Genomic DNA, 17,536 nt, shown 5'->3' on the forward strand with positions numbered 1-17,536 from the left:
GTAGTCATACTTATTATGTAACTTACTGGACTGGTCTCTGCTGGGAGCCGCACTGGCCTTGCTGGATGACAGGGTCACAGTAAGGAAATAGCAGATGTTGCACAGCTCCTGCCATGAGAGGCGGAAACTGGCATCTCCTTCTGCTAATACTGCTCATGTGAAATTAAGCCTGTTGCTATTGATTAGGCCTCACAATGTTCCAAGTCAGACGGATATTCCCCACACAGATACCTCATGGGAAGAAGCATATTCCCACTTCTATAAGGAGGAATTTAAGCAAAGCACTGCAGATGTTTGTTGAAAGGCTCTTCTCTTGAGCTTCACAAACTTATAGACATGGATAATAAAGAGGGTTAAAGAACAGAAGAATATTTACTCTGGCCAGAGAAAAAGAGCCTAATTCAGGAATAAGAAAACAAACAAGAGCCAGGCATAAGTTACTGCGCATACATATGCTCATTTGGTGCCCATTGTGAGGACAGGTAAGAGTAGTTACAACTTAAACTCATATGCAAAGACGGGTGCTTCTAGGGTGCCTATGGGCCTATGGCGCTTACACCTTCAACATCAAAGAACAAGGTTCACAAAAGGTTTATTTACTAACCGTGGCAAATACATTCTTCCTCTTGTGAGCCAAACAGAATGCCTCCCAGCCTTGTTTATGCCTGAATCTTAGTGTTATTGTTATACACAAATGTGTTTGCTATCTGCTTCTCACTGAAAACATCCTGCTATCTTCTTAGTTGTAAGATTTACTACCGGTTCAAACAAATGTGTATGTTACCTGCTTTTCACTGAGAATATCCTGTTATCTTATTATGTGTAAGTTACCTCATTGTAATTAGAGTTCTGCAAAAATGCCTCTATAAAACCTGTTTCTGCACCCTTTTCAAAGCACCTTATCACTGAGAATTATTTGTAAAAATTCCACTTTTTGATGTCATGTTAACACTTAAGTCTATAAATAAAGGCACAAAACCTGGCAAGAGAGAGATGCCAGGCTGGTGACCAAGAAAGAAACACCTCAACTCTCTCCAATTCTTTCCGAACCCGTCTCTCCTTCAGGGGACCCCGGACCAGCTGGAGCAGGACTCCGGTAGGTCTCTAAGTCCTTTTTCTATGTATAGAATAGTGAAAAAGAGCTTTGTAGGACTAAAAATGAAAACTCTTCTATGGCAACTTAAAAAAACTCATTATCACTACTTGTAGTACTGAGAAATTTTTCTCCAGAAAAATATTTTGATTCACAATAAGTTCTTAATCTTGGAAAAACTTATTGTTATCAATGTGCTTCATGTGCCTGCACACTCAAGTCTCTGTTCCTGTCATTTTTATTCAGTCCCTATTTTTTCCTCTTTCAAGACTCCAGGAATCTTTACAGAAATACCTTCTTTCTCTTTAAATCACTATGAAGAGTAGGAGAAAGACAGTGAAGGCAAGAAACCCTAAATTCTATGCCACCAACAGGCATTAAATGAGCATAAAACTTTTTTTTTCTTTTTAAATGTTTTTATTTATTTTTCATAGAGAAGAGACAGAGCATGAGAGGGGGGAGGGGCAGAGAGAGAAGGAGACACAGGACTGAAAGCAGGCTCCAGGCTCTGAGCTAGCCGTCAGCACAGAGCCTGACACAGGGCTTGAACCCACAAAGGCGAGATCTGACGTGAGCCAAGTCAGAGGCTTAACCAACTGAGCCACCCAGGCGCCCCGAGCATAAAACTGTCAAGGGGTGCCAACACTCACTAGGAAGAAGAATAAAAGTAAGATGAAGGCTTTTGAACAGCTTTTTATTATTTATTTATTCTGTTTAAGAATGCTATCTTGTAAACCAATTGTAACATTACCCAGAATACAACATTTACATACTATGAGAAATGTCCTTAATCACATCTTCAGAAACAAGTACTACAAAATATATATTCCTTATTTGAAACCTTTTAAAAGTTTGTCTGTCATATAATATACAACACCTTCAGCAAGGGCTGGAGCTGCACCACAATCAAACACATGTAAGGTTCTGTAGAAAACTTATTCAAACCAAGTGCGTATTCAGTTATACATAGCTTCAGTTCCGTTCATCAGATTTAACTACCAAAGGAGTTAGGAAAAACATAAATAATAGTACCTGTAATGACATGTTAATTCGAAATCTGGTTCTTTATATTTGATATCCACTATATTTGATAGCCACTGTTAACTATTGGTCGGTTGTTTCTTCCACAAAAATGAAACAATGTATTGAATATGAAAACTCAAACAGTATACTTTGTTTCAAGAAGTAAATGTAAAATAGCCTGGCCTGTGAAACTAAGCTAATCCCATTAGGATCTTCTTGAACTTGTCTAGCTTCATGTGGGTTGAAAACTCCATTTTTTTTTTTTTTGGCCCAATAGTAAAAAAAAAAAAAAAAAATCACATCAACCCCAAGCTTGCTGTGTAAGCATCCGTCGGGGCTTCCCGGACCTTGGGCATCACGAACAATTGTAGAAGGGTAGGGAAGCAGGGATGCTGCAGAGTGCTTGAAGCATTACCTACGCTGGGCCAACTTCAGCTTCGGTGGATAAAGAGAAAGATTAAGCAGAGAGCTGTGGTGTCACTGCTCTCTTGCCAGGATACAGGGTAAACCACACTATTTCTTTTAAAAGCATTGGTATAAATTCTGGCTTCAGGGTTGCAAAATCAGTCGCACTGGTAGGGGTCAGGAGCTGCTGGCAAGACAGAGTTGGGGTTAAAAAGAAAGGTAAACAACACCGAGTCTTGCACAAATTGGGTCAAGATTAGTCTGAGCCATTGGCCCCAGAAAGTTGTGTACCTGCGTAGGCGGACTGCTGCCTGCCCAGAGTCGCCCGCTGTGTCCCCGGCCCGGGGCGCTGGGCTCCAACTGCCGCAAGCCGTCAACTGCTGTCCGGCACAGCTGGAGCCGTTCCTCTGGCGTCGGGGAAGCCTCCCCCAGGCACGCAGCCTAGAACCCAGCCCTGGGCAGCGGGCGCCCGCGGGAGGTTGGGCTGGGTCCCGCCAGAGCGCAGGCCCCGCTCGTCCCAGGCTTCAAGTACGGGGCGGGGCGTCCGCGGCGTTACATCCAATCTTCGTTAGCCGGTGATTGCGGGGCGGGACCCTCGCGGCTTTCCGTCCAATTCCAGCTCCTCGAGCGAGGCGGGGGAGCGGGTCAGTGTGGCGGTGGGCTGCGGCGAAGTAGGTGAAGCGCCAGCGGTGAGGACCGGCAGGCCCGACGAGGCAGCGCTCCCTCCTTCCCCGAGCCCTTGGGGATAGAAGGGAACAGTTAAGTTGCGTAGAACAGAATTCTATAGCCTAGAACGACGGAAGTGCCGGGACTCGGCGGGAGTGTCGTGTCGTCAGGCGTCTCTCTTCCGAGGGTTGGGGACGTACCCCTGGGGTTGGCCGCTGGGCCGGTCCGTAGCGCTGGTTATTTGGATTTCCCTCACTTGGTGGCCTCTTGAGTGTGCAGAGCCGCTCGTGGTGTGGTGGGAGAAGTTTGAGCTCTCGTCGGTCTGCACCCTTCTGAATCTGCAGCCAAGCATTAAACTTGTCGCCCTGCGACTGTGCGCGGGCCCCAGATGCCGAGCACCGGCAGGCACTTTGTCTAATGAGAGTGTGGTTGTCCGAAACGTGGTGAATCCTGTAGCAATTGTTCGCCAGCTGTCTGGCAGATGGACTTTTTTTGCGTGCGTGCTGTGATTCCCAACAGTTTTAAGTCTTTCACAGTCTCTAGATTTCTAGTCTTCCACTTGTTTTTCCACCAGTTTTTGTTAAAAATTTCCCACCCCGCGCCCCTGCGGCCGTCAGGCTTGTGTCTTGCTTCCCACAGTCCCCAGCCTACTTCAAACCCCCGTGTTTTCAAACAGGGTGATTGCAGCAGGCTCCTGGAAGTCCTAAACAGTTCATCTTGCTGTACCGGTACGTGACAGTGTATTTCTTTTTACTTGCTGTTCCGATTCTCTTTTCCACTTGGGGTTTACATTTCGTTGTCCCCAGAAAGATTCCTGTAATTAAATGCAATGTCATGATTTTCTTAATGCATATATAGGTTCTTTTAGGGTTACTTAATCTGTGTGGTTGAGCATTCAAAACAGTCCTTGCTGAAAAAATCGAATTCCGAGTTTCAGTATTTACCTTTTGGTGAGTTAAGACTGTAGGAGGTATGGGATTGGTAGCCTTGGCATCAGTTAGTTTTCTGGAGTCCATTAAGTACTAAGGGAGGTATACAGAGAATAGCTTATCTTTTCTGCATATGTGTATTAGATTCTTATTGCCGCCATAGCAATTTACCACAAAAGCAGCTAACCTCCCTGCCCCCCTCCCCACTACACACACTAAAGAAAATCACAAATTGTTGATCTGACAGCTTCTCTGCATCTAAAGCCCAGGTAGGTTTAGCTGGGTACCCTCCTTAGCACCTCACAAAGCTGAAATAAAGGTTTCTGTAGTTCTGGATCCCATTTCCTTACTAAGCTCCAGATGGGGGCTTTCTCAGTTCTGTAAGACCACCTGTGTCTTCATTACCAGATGGTACCTCAATCCTTTTCATGTTTTTGATCTCCATGACTCACTTATAGCCAGCTGCAGGAGAAAGCGTTCTGCTCCTGAGTCCTCAAATGATTAGACCCACCTGCATAATCTAAGGTCCCCTGTGCTATTTAAGACCTCATGATCACAGTCATGGAAGTGATGATCTCCTTCTACTCAAAGGTTCTGAAGAGTATGGGGGTGAAATCAAGGGAGCCATTCCTAGAAGTTCTGCCTAGTGTAATATGTTTGTCTCAGCTAGATTGCTTTATTTTTATAATGTGTGTGTGTTTGTGTTTTTAAAGTTTATTTATTTATTTAGAGAGAGACCACGTGCCATCAGGGGAAGAGAAGAGAGAGGAAAGAGAATCCCAAACAGGCTCCTTGGGGTTTGTGCAGAGCCTGACACGGGGGTTGAACCCATGAATTATGAGACCATGACCTGAGCCAGAATCAAGAATTGGACGCTTAACCAACTGAGCCACCTAGGCACCCTTGTGATGTGTTTTTGCAAGCATTTAAAAACAATTCTGGGGGCATCTGGCTGGCTCACTAGAGCATCTGACTCTTGATCCTAGAGTTGTGAGTTCAAGCCCCACATTAGGTGTGGAGCCTCTTTAAGAATAATAATAAAAATAAGTAAACCTTTTCTAACAACAGCTCTTTCAGATTGTAGGATTCTCTACAGATAAGGAAATTCAGTTCCAGTTAGTTGCCCAGAAGCTCATGACTAGAAAAGTGGTAGTGTTGGTATATGGACCCATGCCAACATTTCCATGAAGTCTAAAGCTAATGTTGATGGATGGTCAAAATAAAGTGCAAAATCATTAGATAGCAAGAAGCTGAGGAGTGGAGGTCTTTGTTGTACCTTAGTTTTGGAATGTATCTTTTTATTAGTGTTGTTGGTTGAGTTCTTTTACCCTGACAAGGAAAGCTCAGTGACATTAATGAAAGTGTTTTCCTATACATGTAGAGGGAGGAGGCTAGGGCTAATCGGAAGATTCTGACAACCTCAGTCTATGGTGTCTGTAAGCAGTTGCAAGGTGCTACTTCAGTTGGGTCTACTTGTTAGGCAGTGAGGAGAGAAAGCACAGAGAGAACACACGTAGTTAGTCTTTGATAGGGGCATGACCTGGTGGTGACACATTACAAAGTCATACTGAGCTTCAAGGCGGGGTAGGAGATTGAACTGTGTGGATTTATACCCAGCTGAAAGTCAGGATTCTGTTAAGGAAAAAAGAAAAAGTTGATTGGTTGAGAACAGTCTCTGCCACATCCTTGCTTTCGACAATGTTTTATTCTTTAACCTATGAGTACAATATTTTGTTTGGCTTTGCTCTCAGTTTTTATATAAAAAGTAGTATTTGAAAGCACAGATAATTCTTCTTAAGGTTCCTTGATTTCTCAATTGCTATTATAATATATAATTTTTAAAGGCTTCTTTGAGAAATTTAATTTTCCTTTTAACTTTTGTATAACCTCATTCACATTTTGGGTTCATTTGATTTCTCTGATGAAAATTAATTTGTTCAGGATTGCTATGGGATACTTGAAGTCATTGTGGGTAGGCCTCAAACCATCAGCATAATTAGATTACAACAGCTTGTCATAGGATTGATGAATTCTGTGATATTCTACAAGTCCACAGCTGGGAGAGTCTTTTGCTTTTCATACTTGGCGGTTGGGGGTTCTCACCTTCTGCCCAGTGTACTTTTCTACACACCTGAAACCTGCCTACCCCTTTAGAGGTTCTATGAGTTCTCTTATCTGCTCTCAAGTAGCTTTGTATAAGGGGAAGACTGGGATCTAGCCGATCTTGACCTTATCATGAGAGAATGCCAAAAGGCAGAGATAACAGGAAGATTGGATAACATGCTTTCTATGACTCAGGCAGTAGTACTTGGCAAAGAGTAGGTGTTGACTCTAAGCTTCGGCTCTTGGAGTCTAAGCTTTTTTTTCCCCCTCACTCTGACACGTTTATGAATTCCTTAAGGACTAGAACAAATTTCTGGATATTCTGTGGTCACTAGATAATGATTTATTGAATTGGAACTAGCATAGATAAGAATATTTATGAGATTGAAATTGTCAGGGCTTTTTTCTTTAGTTTTCCTGTTGTGATTGCATCATGGAAAATCAATTGGCTAAGTCAACTGAAGAACGAACATTTCAGTACCAGGATTCTCTTCCATCTCTGCCTGTTCCTTCACTTGAGGAATCATTAAAAAAATACCTTGATTCAGGTATGTTTGTAGTCTTTTTGTGTATATTAATATTAGTACCGTAGGGAACTGTGAACTTACTAGAAGTCGATGAAGGTGTAATTGCTTTTTCCTTGAGGCTCATGATAATTAAAGTATCCTTTACATGTCCTGAACAGTTTTGTCTTTATTTCTCAAGTTAATTTTTCCATAGTTTGAGAAGCCAGATAGTACTTCGAGGTTTATAATAAAAAGTAGTAGGCCTCTGCCTCATTCTCTACTCCGACCCCTTAATCCCACTCCCTCAGGCAAGCATTTTCAAATATTTTCCCCATTTTTTGGTAATATTTATTTCCAGATATTTTTTTATCTCCAGATTTAAAGTAAATTTTTAGGCTACCTTTTTTTTTTTTAATCCTTTGATATTATAAATTTGTTTCTAAAAAGTTGTGGATTTATCTCTTTCACACCTTTAACCTTTCCACCCTTCATGCCCAACATATATGCGATCCAACATATCCACATTTTTCTTTTCATTCTCTCAACATAATTGTACAGAATCACTATTTGGGAGTAAATGATTCAATGAGTATTCACTTGATTGAACTCCAAGTTTTACCTGATTTAAATCAGTATGTACCTGAGTTACTTTACCTGACCATTTAGGATTTATGGTTACGCAGTTACGGTGTATTTTGGTGACCTTTTTGCTGATTTTTTGTTTTGTTCCGCCTCATCTTTCATTTGATTACTTTGTTTTGTATCCTTAACTAATTCACTCCCAGACACTTCAGTACACTGAAAACCCCTGACTACATTATATGCATTGTATATAATATATATATGTGTGTATGTACCTATACCTACATTAAGTACATAAGCTATTTTCTCAGTTTCATTTCTTAGCTATACCCCTAGGGCCCTCTGCCCTCTTGCTACAAAGAGATTACTTTTCTTGAGTGGCTAACAGCTGTTCCCTGGGGGCTTTCTTTCCCCCCATCATCCTGGCAGTTCGCTTCACCTCTCCCTCCAGTGTTGGATTCTCTTGTTCGGTCTTTTTTTTTTCCCCCTTTTCCCTTATTTTTGTGATGTGCATCTTCAGGAGCTACTTGAGGAAAGAACTTCGGGGAAGAAAAGAATGAGAGACCTAAAAATTTATTCTACTCTCATACCCGATTGTTCAGCTGAATATAGAATATTCTGGGTTGGAAATGATTTTTCTTATTAGTTTTGAAGGTACTGTCTGTTCCTCGTGAGACATCTGATGCCATTCTGTTTGATCCTTTATATGTGGTTTGCTTTTTACTTTCTGGATGTGTTTGGAAACCTTTTATCACTACCATTCTGAATTTCTCCATGTCCCTTAGTGTATAAGTTTTTTTCCTATTTATTTCTCTGAACACACAGTAGGTTCTTTTAAGTTTAAAAATTCATGTTATTCAATTCTAGGAGATTTTAAAAATGTTTTTTCTTGGATAGTTTTTTCCTTCCTTTGCCCTCTTTCTGGAACTCCTATAATTGGGTCTGGGGCATTCTGGACTAAGCTTTGAATTAAAAAATGATGTCCCTCATTATTAGTGCCTTTCCTTTTCTGAGAAAGGGTCTGTTTACTGTGTGGGATCACCAATCCTGTTTTTGCTTATTCTGCTCTTTGACTGTCATGTGACAGGCTTTCCTCAAATATCTGAGAATCGGTATTCTTCATATTTAAGAGTTAGACCCTAAAAAGCCAATTGGCAGCTCTATGTATATGGGTAGAGATTTGGTGACTGTTGGGCCTTCCAGTGACCCGTGCTGCAGAGATCTAGCAGTTCCACTGGCACATGCCCAGGTCTACGTATTAATTTCTCTTGGACTGATCTGTTTCCCCAGAGTCCTCTTTTGTTTAGAAAGCATGAGCCTGGTTTCCAGTGCTTTGGGAGCTAAGTAGGGGAAGGAAATTGGAGGGGTCACTGTTTTGGATATACACTTAATTATAATCTGTTGGGTTTGTTTTTGTTTTTGTTTTTACATTATGGGTTAGAAGCTATATATTCTGCTTGTCGGGTTCAATTTTTCCTAAGAATAGACCTCTAGATTTCTACTGGCATTGGTAGGAAGTTGCCTGGCTTTCTAGAGTGAAGAAAGATTTGCTGGAGTGGGTGTGGATGGGGTGGTTGCTGCTTCTGAACACTTTTAAGGAGACCTGTTTTCCGCCTCTTTTTGCCCCCTTTGAAAGTCCGTTTGCCTAGAATTCTTGAGGCTTTCTGGGATTCTACTGCAGGAATTGGTTTGCTTCTTGGTATGCACCAACCTGACCTTGTCTGTTCCTACCTTCTACTGTCCGGGCTTTAGATAGGCTTTCTCCATTATACAAAGTCCCTATTTTCTCATGTGTTTTCTAATTTGTAAAATGTTAGCCTCACTGTTCTTCTGTCCTCTCCTTCTGTATTCTTGGTCCTTAAAGGTTTTTGCTTTTTTAATTACTGTCATTTTACTGAATTGTAGGAGGATTGGAGATAAATGTATGCATTTAGTTCACTTTGTTTAATTGCAAGCCCTTGTTATTTTTAAAATTTCTTGTTGCCTCTTTTTCCTCATGTACTTTTATCTGGGAATTCAAGTTTCTTTTAAAAATTATATTTATTATTATTTTATTCACTGCTTTTGATTATTCATTTCACTTGGACTTTTTCTAAATAGAGCTATTTAAATTGACTTGAAGATGGTACTTGGAAGAGACAGAATCAAACAAAAGGAGGATATTAATGTCCTTTGATTGCAAATTTGCTTGTCTGTAGCTTAATCTTCAGGATGATGGTTTTCATTTTCATGGACTAGGAATCCTGTATTCCATTTGTTTTTGTTTTTTGTGTGTGGTTTTTTTGTTTGTTTTTTTAAAGGAAACTGTTATTGGCTCTAGCTCTGGGCTGCAGGCAGGCTTTACACTTAAATTTACATACATATTACATTTACATACATGATGTTCAAGGCTCTGCTTGGACATTAGTGGAAAGTTTTAATTTCTCTTATTCATAGCTAAACAACATTGACTTTTCTGTTAGACTAATAGCAGCAGATGATAGTTCTATCTTTATCATTTTAACTCTCATCATCCAGAATGATTTTAATATAATTTTTCAGAAAATGGTTATCAGATTACACAGTATCCACTGTTTTATTTTTTACTGCATTTTGCATTGTTGCTTTTCAGCTATTGTGATGTTGTAAACTCTATTATAATTTTTTGGACTGCTGTGATAATTAATGAATATATAATTGTTTAACAGAATTAAGTCTCAAGATTTATGTAGTAATGAGGTGAGTTTGTGGTACTTGATGTCTAAATATTTTAATGCATGTCTTTTCTTTATAGTAAAGCCATTTGCAAATAAAGAAGAATATAAAAAAACTGAAGAAATTGTCCAAAAATTTCAAGATGGTATTGGAAGAAAATTGCACCAGAAATTACTTGAAAGGGCAAAAGGAAAAAGAAATTGGGTATTTGTATTATTGTACTTATTATTAGAAAATTGATGAAATTGAATGAAAATGAAAATGTTTTATTTAAATAGCTTTCATTTTAAAATTATTGGTGTAAATATCCTTGCAGTCATTGTTATTGTAGTCATCCAAAAGAATTAACAAATTGTTTAGGGAGTTTTTTAAGTGTTATGTGTGAGCTTTTCTTTTACCATGTGGAGAACTTGTTAAAATGCAGATTTCCTGGGACCAGTGATTCTGATTCAGTGTCTTTGGATTGATACTACAAAAGCAGTGAATAAAATAATAATAAATATAATTTTTAAAAAGAAATTTGAACTCCCAGATAAAAGTACATGAGGAAAAAGAGAAAAGAAATTTTAAAAATAACCAGGATTGGGGGCCCTTAAGTCCTTATTGTAACTATTCCAAGTGATTCTGATGGAGGTGATCTGCAGACCTGTTTTGAGAGAAACATTTTGTTCAGATAATCCTAGCCTGAAAAAACCTCTAGACACTAAAATAGACATGCCACATAAGGTGGCATACAAACACTTAAACACTGCATATGGGAGAGAAAGGACCCATTACAGAGTTGGAGTAGAGAATGGTTATGAGTGTTTTATGTTGGAGTGAGATTGAGCAGGAGGTGTTGATATAGTCATTACTGACCCACTGCATAATTTTCTATAATGAATCTTTGACTTCTTCAGCTTAACTACTCTACTGTGAAGTATGAACCAGATGATAGGTTTTTGTAATTAAAAAACATTGCAAGGGCACCTGCGTGGCTCAGGCAGTTAAGCATCTGACTTTGGCTCAGGTTATGATCCGCAGTTTGTGGATTTGAGCCCCTAATCAGGCTCTGTGCTGACAGCTCAAAACCTGGAGCCTGCTTCAGATTCTGTCTCCCTGTCTCTCTGCCCCTCCCTGACTCATGCTCGCTAGCGCTCTCTCACTCTCAAAAACAAACATTAAAAACAATTTTTAAAAAAAGCAATAAGGAGAGTAGAAATTCTTTGAATAACTAGAAATAATGATTTTAACTATATTTAAGTTTTAGAAATAAAAAGCTGATCTTTCCATTAGGCATTGATAACTATGAAGGAATAATAAACTTTTATACTTCAGGATTCCTTTCTTCTCAGTCTTGAGACTTGAGCAATTCTTTTTTATTACTATTATTTTTAATGTTTGTTTATTTTTGAGAGAGTGTGAGCAGGGAAAGGTCAGAGAAAGGAGACACAATCTGAAGCAGGCTGCAGGCTCTGAGCTGTCAGCACAGAGCCCAGTGCAGGGCTCAAACTCAGGAACTGCGAGATCATGACCTAAACTGAAGTCAGCCGCTTAACTGACTCAGCCACCCAGGTGCCCCTAGACTTAAACAATTTTAATTGAATTAGGATAAAGGTAAAGAAGTCTGTATCCTTTTTGGTTATTTCCTTTTCTGAATGACTGCTTGTAGCTTATAACATATATTTCTTAAAAAATAACTCAAGATAATTTGAGATCTGCATATTTATGCATTAAATTCAGTTGCATGTTACAAAAGAAAGACACAGAAAGCACTGTAAAAAATCTAAAATTACGTGTACTGAAAGGTTTCATATTTGATTTCAGTTTTTGCTTGGAAAAGGAACATTGCAAATGTCTTAATAGTTGTTATAATTGAGGACTTGTTAAATATTTATTGTACACAAAGTACTCTGAAAAAACATAACTAAGGACTTCGGTGTTTACGACTTCAGTATGGTCTATCTGAAGGTGCCTTTTCAGTACTTTCTTGTTGCCTGTTATTAATCGTGTAAGTAAACTGAATAATATTTAAGATCATATACTTCCAAAAGAAATGATCATAGCATTTTTCAATATCTGTGATAATTTAAAATAAAATGTGTTTTTATTTGAAATTTACTTAAACATGCTTTTACTTAGATTAAAATCCATTGTCATTGTACAATTTGATGTGGACAAGTAAATGTGATTTTAAGCATTAAAAAATAAAGAACAAATACAACTTTGTTTTGTTTAGTAGCGATTACACTTTCAAGTATACCCAATTGTGTTAGGCTGAAGTTCCTAATTTCTTTTAGCTGGAAGAATGGTGGCTGAATGTTGCCTATCTGGATGTTCGTTTACCGTCACAACTGAATGTCAATTTTGCTGGTCCTGCACCTCATATTGAACATTACTGGCCTCCAAAGGAAGGCACTCAGTTGGAAAGAGGAAGCATATGTCTTTGGCATAACTTGAACTACTGGCAGCTCTTAAGAAAGTAAGTACAGTTATGTGAATTTAGTAACTTTTACCTACAGTTTGAGGTGGCACAGTGTTGAGAAGCTTAATTTTACTTATTCAAGGATACTGCAGTTGTGACTGCTTGGGTTAACACGTGTTATAATGACTTGGTGATCAAAATACTTTTTGTTTGTTTTAATAGGGAAAAAGTGCCTGTTCATAAAGTTGGAAATAACCCTCTAGATATGAATCAATTCCAAATGCTGTTTTCCACTTGTAAAATTCCAGGGATTACTAGAGATTCGGTTATGAATTATTTTAGGACTGGTAAGTAGTAAACATGGGTACATTTTTGGTAAAGGCATTGGCACTTGGGTAGTTGTGCTGTGGTTTCTACTATGACACTGTGGATGACGAATTAGAGGCTTTTAGTCATAGTGATTAGTTGAAAGTAATTTTGGGAATGGATTTTTTTAAAATGCTTATTTATTTTTAGAGAGACAGAGAGGCCAGAGAGGGGCAAAGGAGGAGAATCTAAAGCAGGCTTTGTGCTACCAGGCCAAAGCCCAACCTGGGGCTTGAACTCACCAAGTTTGAGCTGAAATCAAGAGTTGGACGCTAAACCAACTGAAGCGCCCTGGGAATGGATTTTATAAAATGTATCTTACAGAGTTCCATACAAAAGCTTATGCTTATGTTGCATCATTTGAGAAATTAAAATTTAAAGAACATTATCCATTACAGTGTTAGGAAATCTGGAGCATATGATCTGGATCTTTCTGTCTCTACCCTCTTATCTGAATTCTCTTTTTGAATGTTTGCTTGTATATGGTTATCATGCCCCATTTCTCTTTGTGGTTATAACCTCCCTTTCACCCCCAGCCTTTTGAGGCGAGAGCCTCCTCTCAATCTTCTTGAAGGCATATGAGTTCAGATTGATTCACCAAAGCTTTTGTTTTTACTGTCCGCTTAATGGCAAATTCTGCTTGGTGTACTAGCATATCTCAAAATGGAAAATTCTTTTGTAACTGCTTGTTCTTGGTTATTTCAGGATCTTTTTCTTTTTTATAAATTTAATAACAGGGGCACTTGGGTGGCTCAGTCAGTTAAGCGTCCGACTTTGGCTCAGGTCATGATCTCATGGTTCGTGGGTTTGAGCTCTGCGTCAGGCTCTTTGCTGACAGCTAGCTCAGAGTCTGGGGCCTGTTTTCTCTTTCTCTCTCTCTCTCTCTCTCTCTCTCTCTCTCTCTGACCCTTCCCTGCTAATGCTATCTCTCTTTCTCTCTCAAAAAAAATTTTAATAACAGTATATAGTTACTGCAGAATGTAACTATGAAAAGATATTTTTCTTACCTGAAATTTTATTTAAAAGTAAAATTTCTGTAGCCAGTTTTGCTTGCAGTGTGAGAAATAGGAGTTTACTTTCATCTAGAACTCAACTCCTCTTCGTAAATCTCATTAGATGGTTGATATATTTAATGTCTTCAAGCCCATACACATTTATCTTGATGTTGCAAGTGAAAAACCTGGTGACTTATGGCATAAAGTTTAACACTCAAATATGAATGGAAAAAATGAACAGGAGAAAATTGAGAATAGCCGTAGCAAAGAGAGAAATAGATGCATCAGTTAAGAACTCAAATCAGTCGACCTGGTTTTCAGTTCAGTCTTTTCTATTTCATAGGTATGTCCTAAGATAGATAAAGTAATCCTCTAAGGTAAAGCGTGTATTGCAAGTTAAAGTCTGGAATTGTGATGCCTCCAGCTTTGGTTTTCTTTTTAAACATTACTTTGGCTATTTGGGGTCTTTTGTGGTTCCATAGAAATTTTAGGATTGTTTTAGCTCTGTGAAGAAAGCTGGTGCTATTTTGATATGGATTGCATTGAGTGTGTAGATTGTTTTGTGTGGTATCGACCTTTTAACAATATTTGTTCTAATCTATGAGTATGGAATGTTTTGCTATTTCTTTGTGTTTGCTTCAATTTCTTTCATAAGCTTTCTATAGTTTTCAGCATACGGATCTTTTACCTCTTTGGTTAGGTTTATTTTTAGGTATTTTATGGTTTGGGGGCATGTAAAATACAGAGTCATTAAAACAGTCCCTAAAGTTAACTATCATAAACTATATTCTTGTACTTATGGCCATGTGAAGAGATATAGATAGGGATAAACCTGAGGTAATAAGTAAACAAAGAAATAACAGAATTGGTGATAAATACTGTATAGAGAATTCAAATAACAGGGGTAATTGGAGGCTGTTGAGGTAGTCCGGGAAAGCCTCTCTGAGGATATGAATAAGATGTTCCAGCAGTTTTTTGGCTTTTTATTTTTGTTTGGTTCAGATTGTTGTTTTATGTGTTGAGCAAAGAAATCCCCTGGGCATGAATAAACTTGGCATGTTTGAAGGGGAATATGGATGGAGCAGAGTAGGCCAGACAGGGAGGGGCCAACTGGAATGGTGACTGGGGGCTAGATCATATTGTATGTTGTAAGCCAACTCAGGTTTTTGGATTTTATTTAAAATGTGAATAAGACACTGTTAGTGAGTTTTGAGAAAGAAAGTGATGTGATGAGGTTTCTGTTTTGAAAAGATGATTCTACTTCCTGTTTGAAGATTAAGATTTTTAGAAGACAATGGTATAAGCAGTGAGATCCATTAGAAGATTGTTTTAGTAGGTCTAGTGAGCCAGAATAATGACTTGTACTAGGGTGATAACATGGGGCTGATAAAAAGTTGTCATATTATGGATATATTTTGGATTTGGGTTTAGCAGAATAATTCATAGATTGGTTATGAGTTGTAAGAAAAAGGGAATCAGATGACTTCAAGGAATTTGGCTTAAGGAATGAGGTAGATAGGTTTGTTGTTTCATGAGATAGGAAAAATTGGGAGGAAATACTTAGGGAAGAAATTAAGAGGTCTCGGGCTATGTTGAGTTTAAGATGGCTTTTAGATTTCTGAAGTGGAAATGCAAATAGTCAGTTGGATACAAAGTTTGGACTTGAGGAACAATTTCAGTGCTGCACAAAGAGATTTAGGAATCACCATTAGCAGTCATAGAAAACATTTTAAAGCCATAAGAGTAGCTAAGATTGCTTTTGTAACACACATAGATGAAGATTATCAGGTGAACCAGTAATGAAGCTTAGCACAATTAAATATGGTATTTGGTGGTCTGAAGAGGAGAACACAGCGAAAGAAACCAAGGTGGGAAGGAAGCAAAGACCGTGGTCTCCTAGAAGCCAAGAGGAGGAAGTGTTGCATTGAATGCTTCAGAGGTCAACTGAGATAAAAATTAAAAGTGACCATTGTATTTGTGAATATGACGTGGACAGCCTGCCCTTGACAAGAGCAGTGTTAATGGAGGTTGGGGAAGGGAACTCAACTGGAGAAGATGAAACCAAGCCAAGTAAATAGTGACGACATTTGGAAATAATCCTTATGGAAGATGTTTTGATGTACAGTGGGAGATACTTTTTTTTTTAATAGGTGCTATTATATAACCAAAAAAAAGGCATCCAGATAGGCAGGGAAGAAGTCATACTTTTGCTATTTGCAGATGACATGACACTCTCTTGTAGAAAACTCAACAGATGCCACCAAAAAATTCTTAGAACTAATACATGAATTCAGCACTGTCACAGGATATAAAATCAACCTGCAGAAATCTGTTGCATTTCTATACACCAATAATAAAGTGGCAGAAAAAGAAATCAAGGAAATGATCCCATTTGCAATTACATCAGAAACAGTAAGATACCGAGAAATAAGCCTAACTAAAGAGGTACTCTGAAAACTATAGAACACTTAGGAAAGAAATTAAAGAGCATGCAAAGAAATGGAAAAGCATTCCATGGTCATTGAAGAACAAACATTGTTAAAATGTCTATACTACCCAAAGCAATCTATACATTTTATGCAATCCCAATCAAAATGCCACTAGCATCTTTTGCAGAGCTAGAATAGACAATCCTAAAATTTGTATGAAACCACAAAAGACCCTGAATAATGCAAAAAAACCTGAAAAAGAGAAAACTGGAGGCATCACAATTCTGGTTTCAAGCTATATTACAAAGCTATAGTCATCAAGACACTATTGTTACTGGCACAAAAAGAGACCCATAGATCAATGGAACAGAATAGAAAACCCAGAAATGGACCCACAACTACATGTTCAACTCCTCTTTGACCAAGCAGGAAAGAATATCCAATGGAAAAAAGACAGTCCCTTCAGCAAATGGTGTTGAGAAAACTGGACAGTGACATGTGGAAGAATGAAGCTAGACCACTTTCTTACATCATACACAAGAGTAAATCCAAAAAGGATGAAAGACTTACATGTGAGACATGAAACCATCAAAATCCTACAGGAGAATACAGGCAGGAACCTCTTTGACTTCAGCAGCAGCAACTTCTTACTAGACATGTTCCTGGAGGCAAGGGGGAAGAAAAGCAAATATGAACTGCTTCATCAAGATAAAAAAACTTCTCTACAGAGAAGGAAACAATCAACAAAACTAAAAGGTAACTTATGGAATGGAAGAAGGTGTTTGCAAATGGCATATGGGATAAAGGGCTAATACCCAAAATCTATAAAGAACTTAGAAATTCAACACCAAAGAAACAAATAATCCAGTGAAGAAATTGGCAGAAGACATGAATAGACACTTTTCCAAAGAAGACATCCAGATGGCTGACACCTGAAAAGATACTCAACATGACTCATTATCAGGGAACTACACATCAAAACCACAAGAGATACCACCTCATACCTGTCAGAATGGCTGAAAATAACAACACAAGAAACAACAGGTGTTTGCAAGGATGTGGAGAAAGGGGAAACCTCTTGCACTGTAGGTAGGAATACAAACTGCTGCAGCCACTCTTCGAGAACAGTATGGAGGTTCCTCAAAAAAACTAAAAATAGAACCACCCCATAATCTAGCACTTGTGCTATTAGGTGTTTACCTAAAGGATACAAAAATACAGAGTCAAAGGGGTCCATGGACCCCAGTGTTTATAGCAGCATTCTCAACAATAGGCAAACTGTGTGTATACACACACATATCCATGCCTACATGTCGGGGCCCGCCAAGTTTTCTGTCTGCC

The 17,536-nt window shown here is 38.7% G+C and overlaps 1 protein-coding gene and 1 long non-coding RNA gene across 3 annotated transcripts in view; one reads left to right on the top strand and one right to left on the bottom strand.

Annotated features, from left to right (window-relative positions):
- The window catches only part of LOC115282369, a 57,380-nt gene extending 54,132 nt beyond the window's left edge, over positions 1-3,248 (bottom strand). The window contains exons 1-2 of one of the 2 annotated variants that reach the window (XR_003904616.1): positions 2,813-3,248; positions 1,762-2,705 (exon numbers count right to left, since the gene is read on the bottom strand). This is a non-coding gene — a long non-coding RNA (uncharacterized LOC115282369). Of the gene's footprint in view, positions 1-1,761; positions 2,706-2,812 lie in introns of those variants that run through there. The other variant, XR_003904615.1, reaches the window with a different exon arrangement.
- Positions 3,200-17,536, top strand: part of CROT (carnitine O-octanoyltransferase) — a 49,611-nt gene continuing 35,274 nt past the window's right edge. The window contains exons 1-6 of the mRNA XM_029928286.1: positions 3,200-3,279; positions 3,864-3,915; positions 6,632-6,767; positions 10,081-10,205; positions 12,281-12,462; positions 12,628-12,752. Coding sequence (XP_029784146.1) covers positions 6,653-6,767; positions 10,081-10,205; positions 12,281-12,462; positions 12,628-12,752 — 547 coding nt within the window. The 5' untranslated portion in view covers positions 3,200-3,279; positions 3,864-3,915; positions 6,632-6,652. The remainder of the gene's footprint in view (positions 3,280-3,863; positions 3,916-6,631; positions 6,768-10,080; positions 10,206-12,280; positions 12,463-12,627; positions 12,753-17,536) is intronic.

The sequence above is a fragment of the Suricata suricatta genome, chromosome 2, assembly GCF_006229205.1.
Source record: "Suricata suricatta isolate VVHF042 chromosome 2, meerkat_22Aug2017_6uvM2_HiC, whole genome shotgun sequence".
NCBI classification, from domain to species: domain Eukaryota; kingdom Metazoa; phylum Chordata; class Mammalia; order Carnivora; family Herpestidae; genus Suricata; species Suricata suricatta.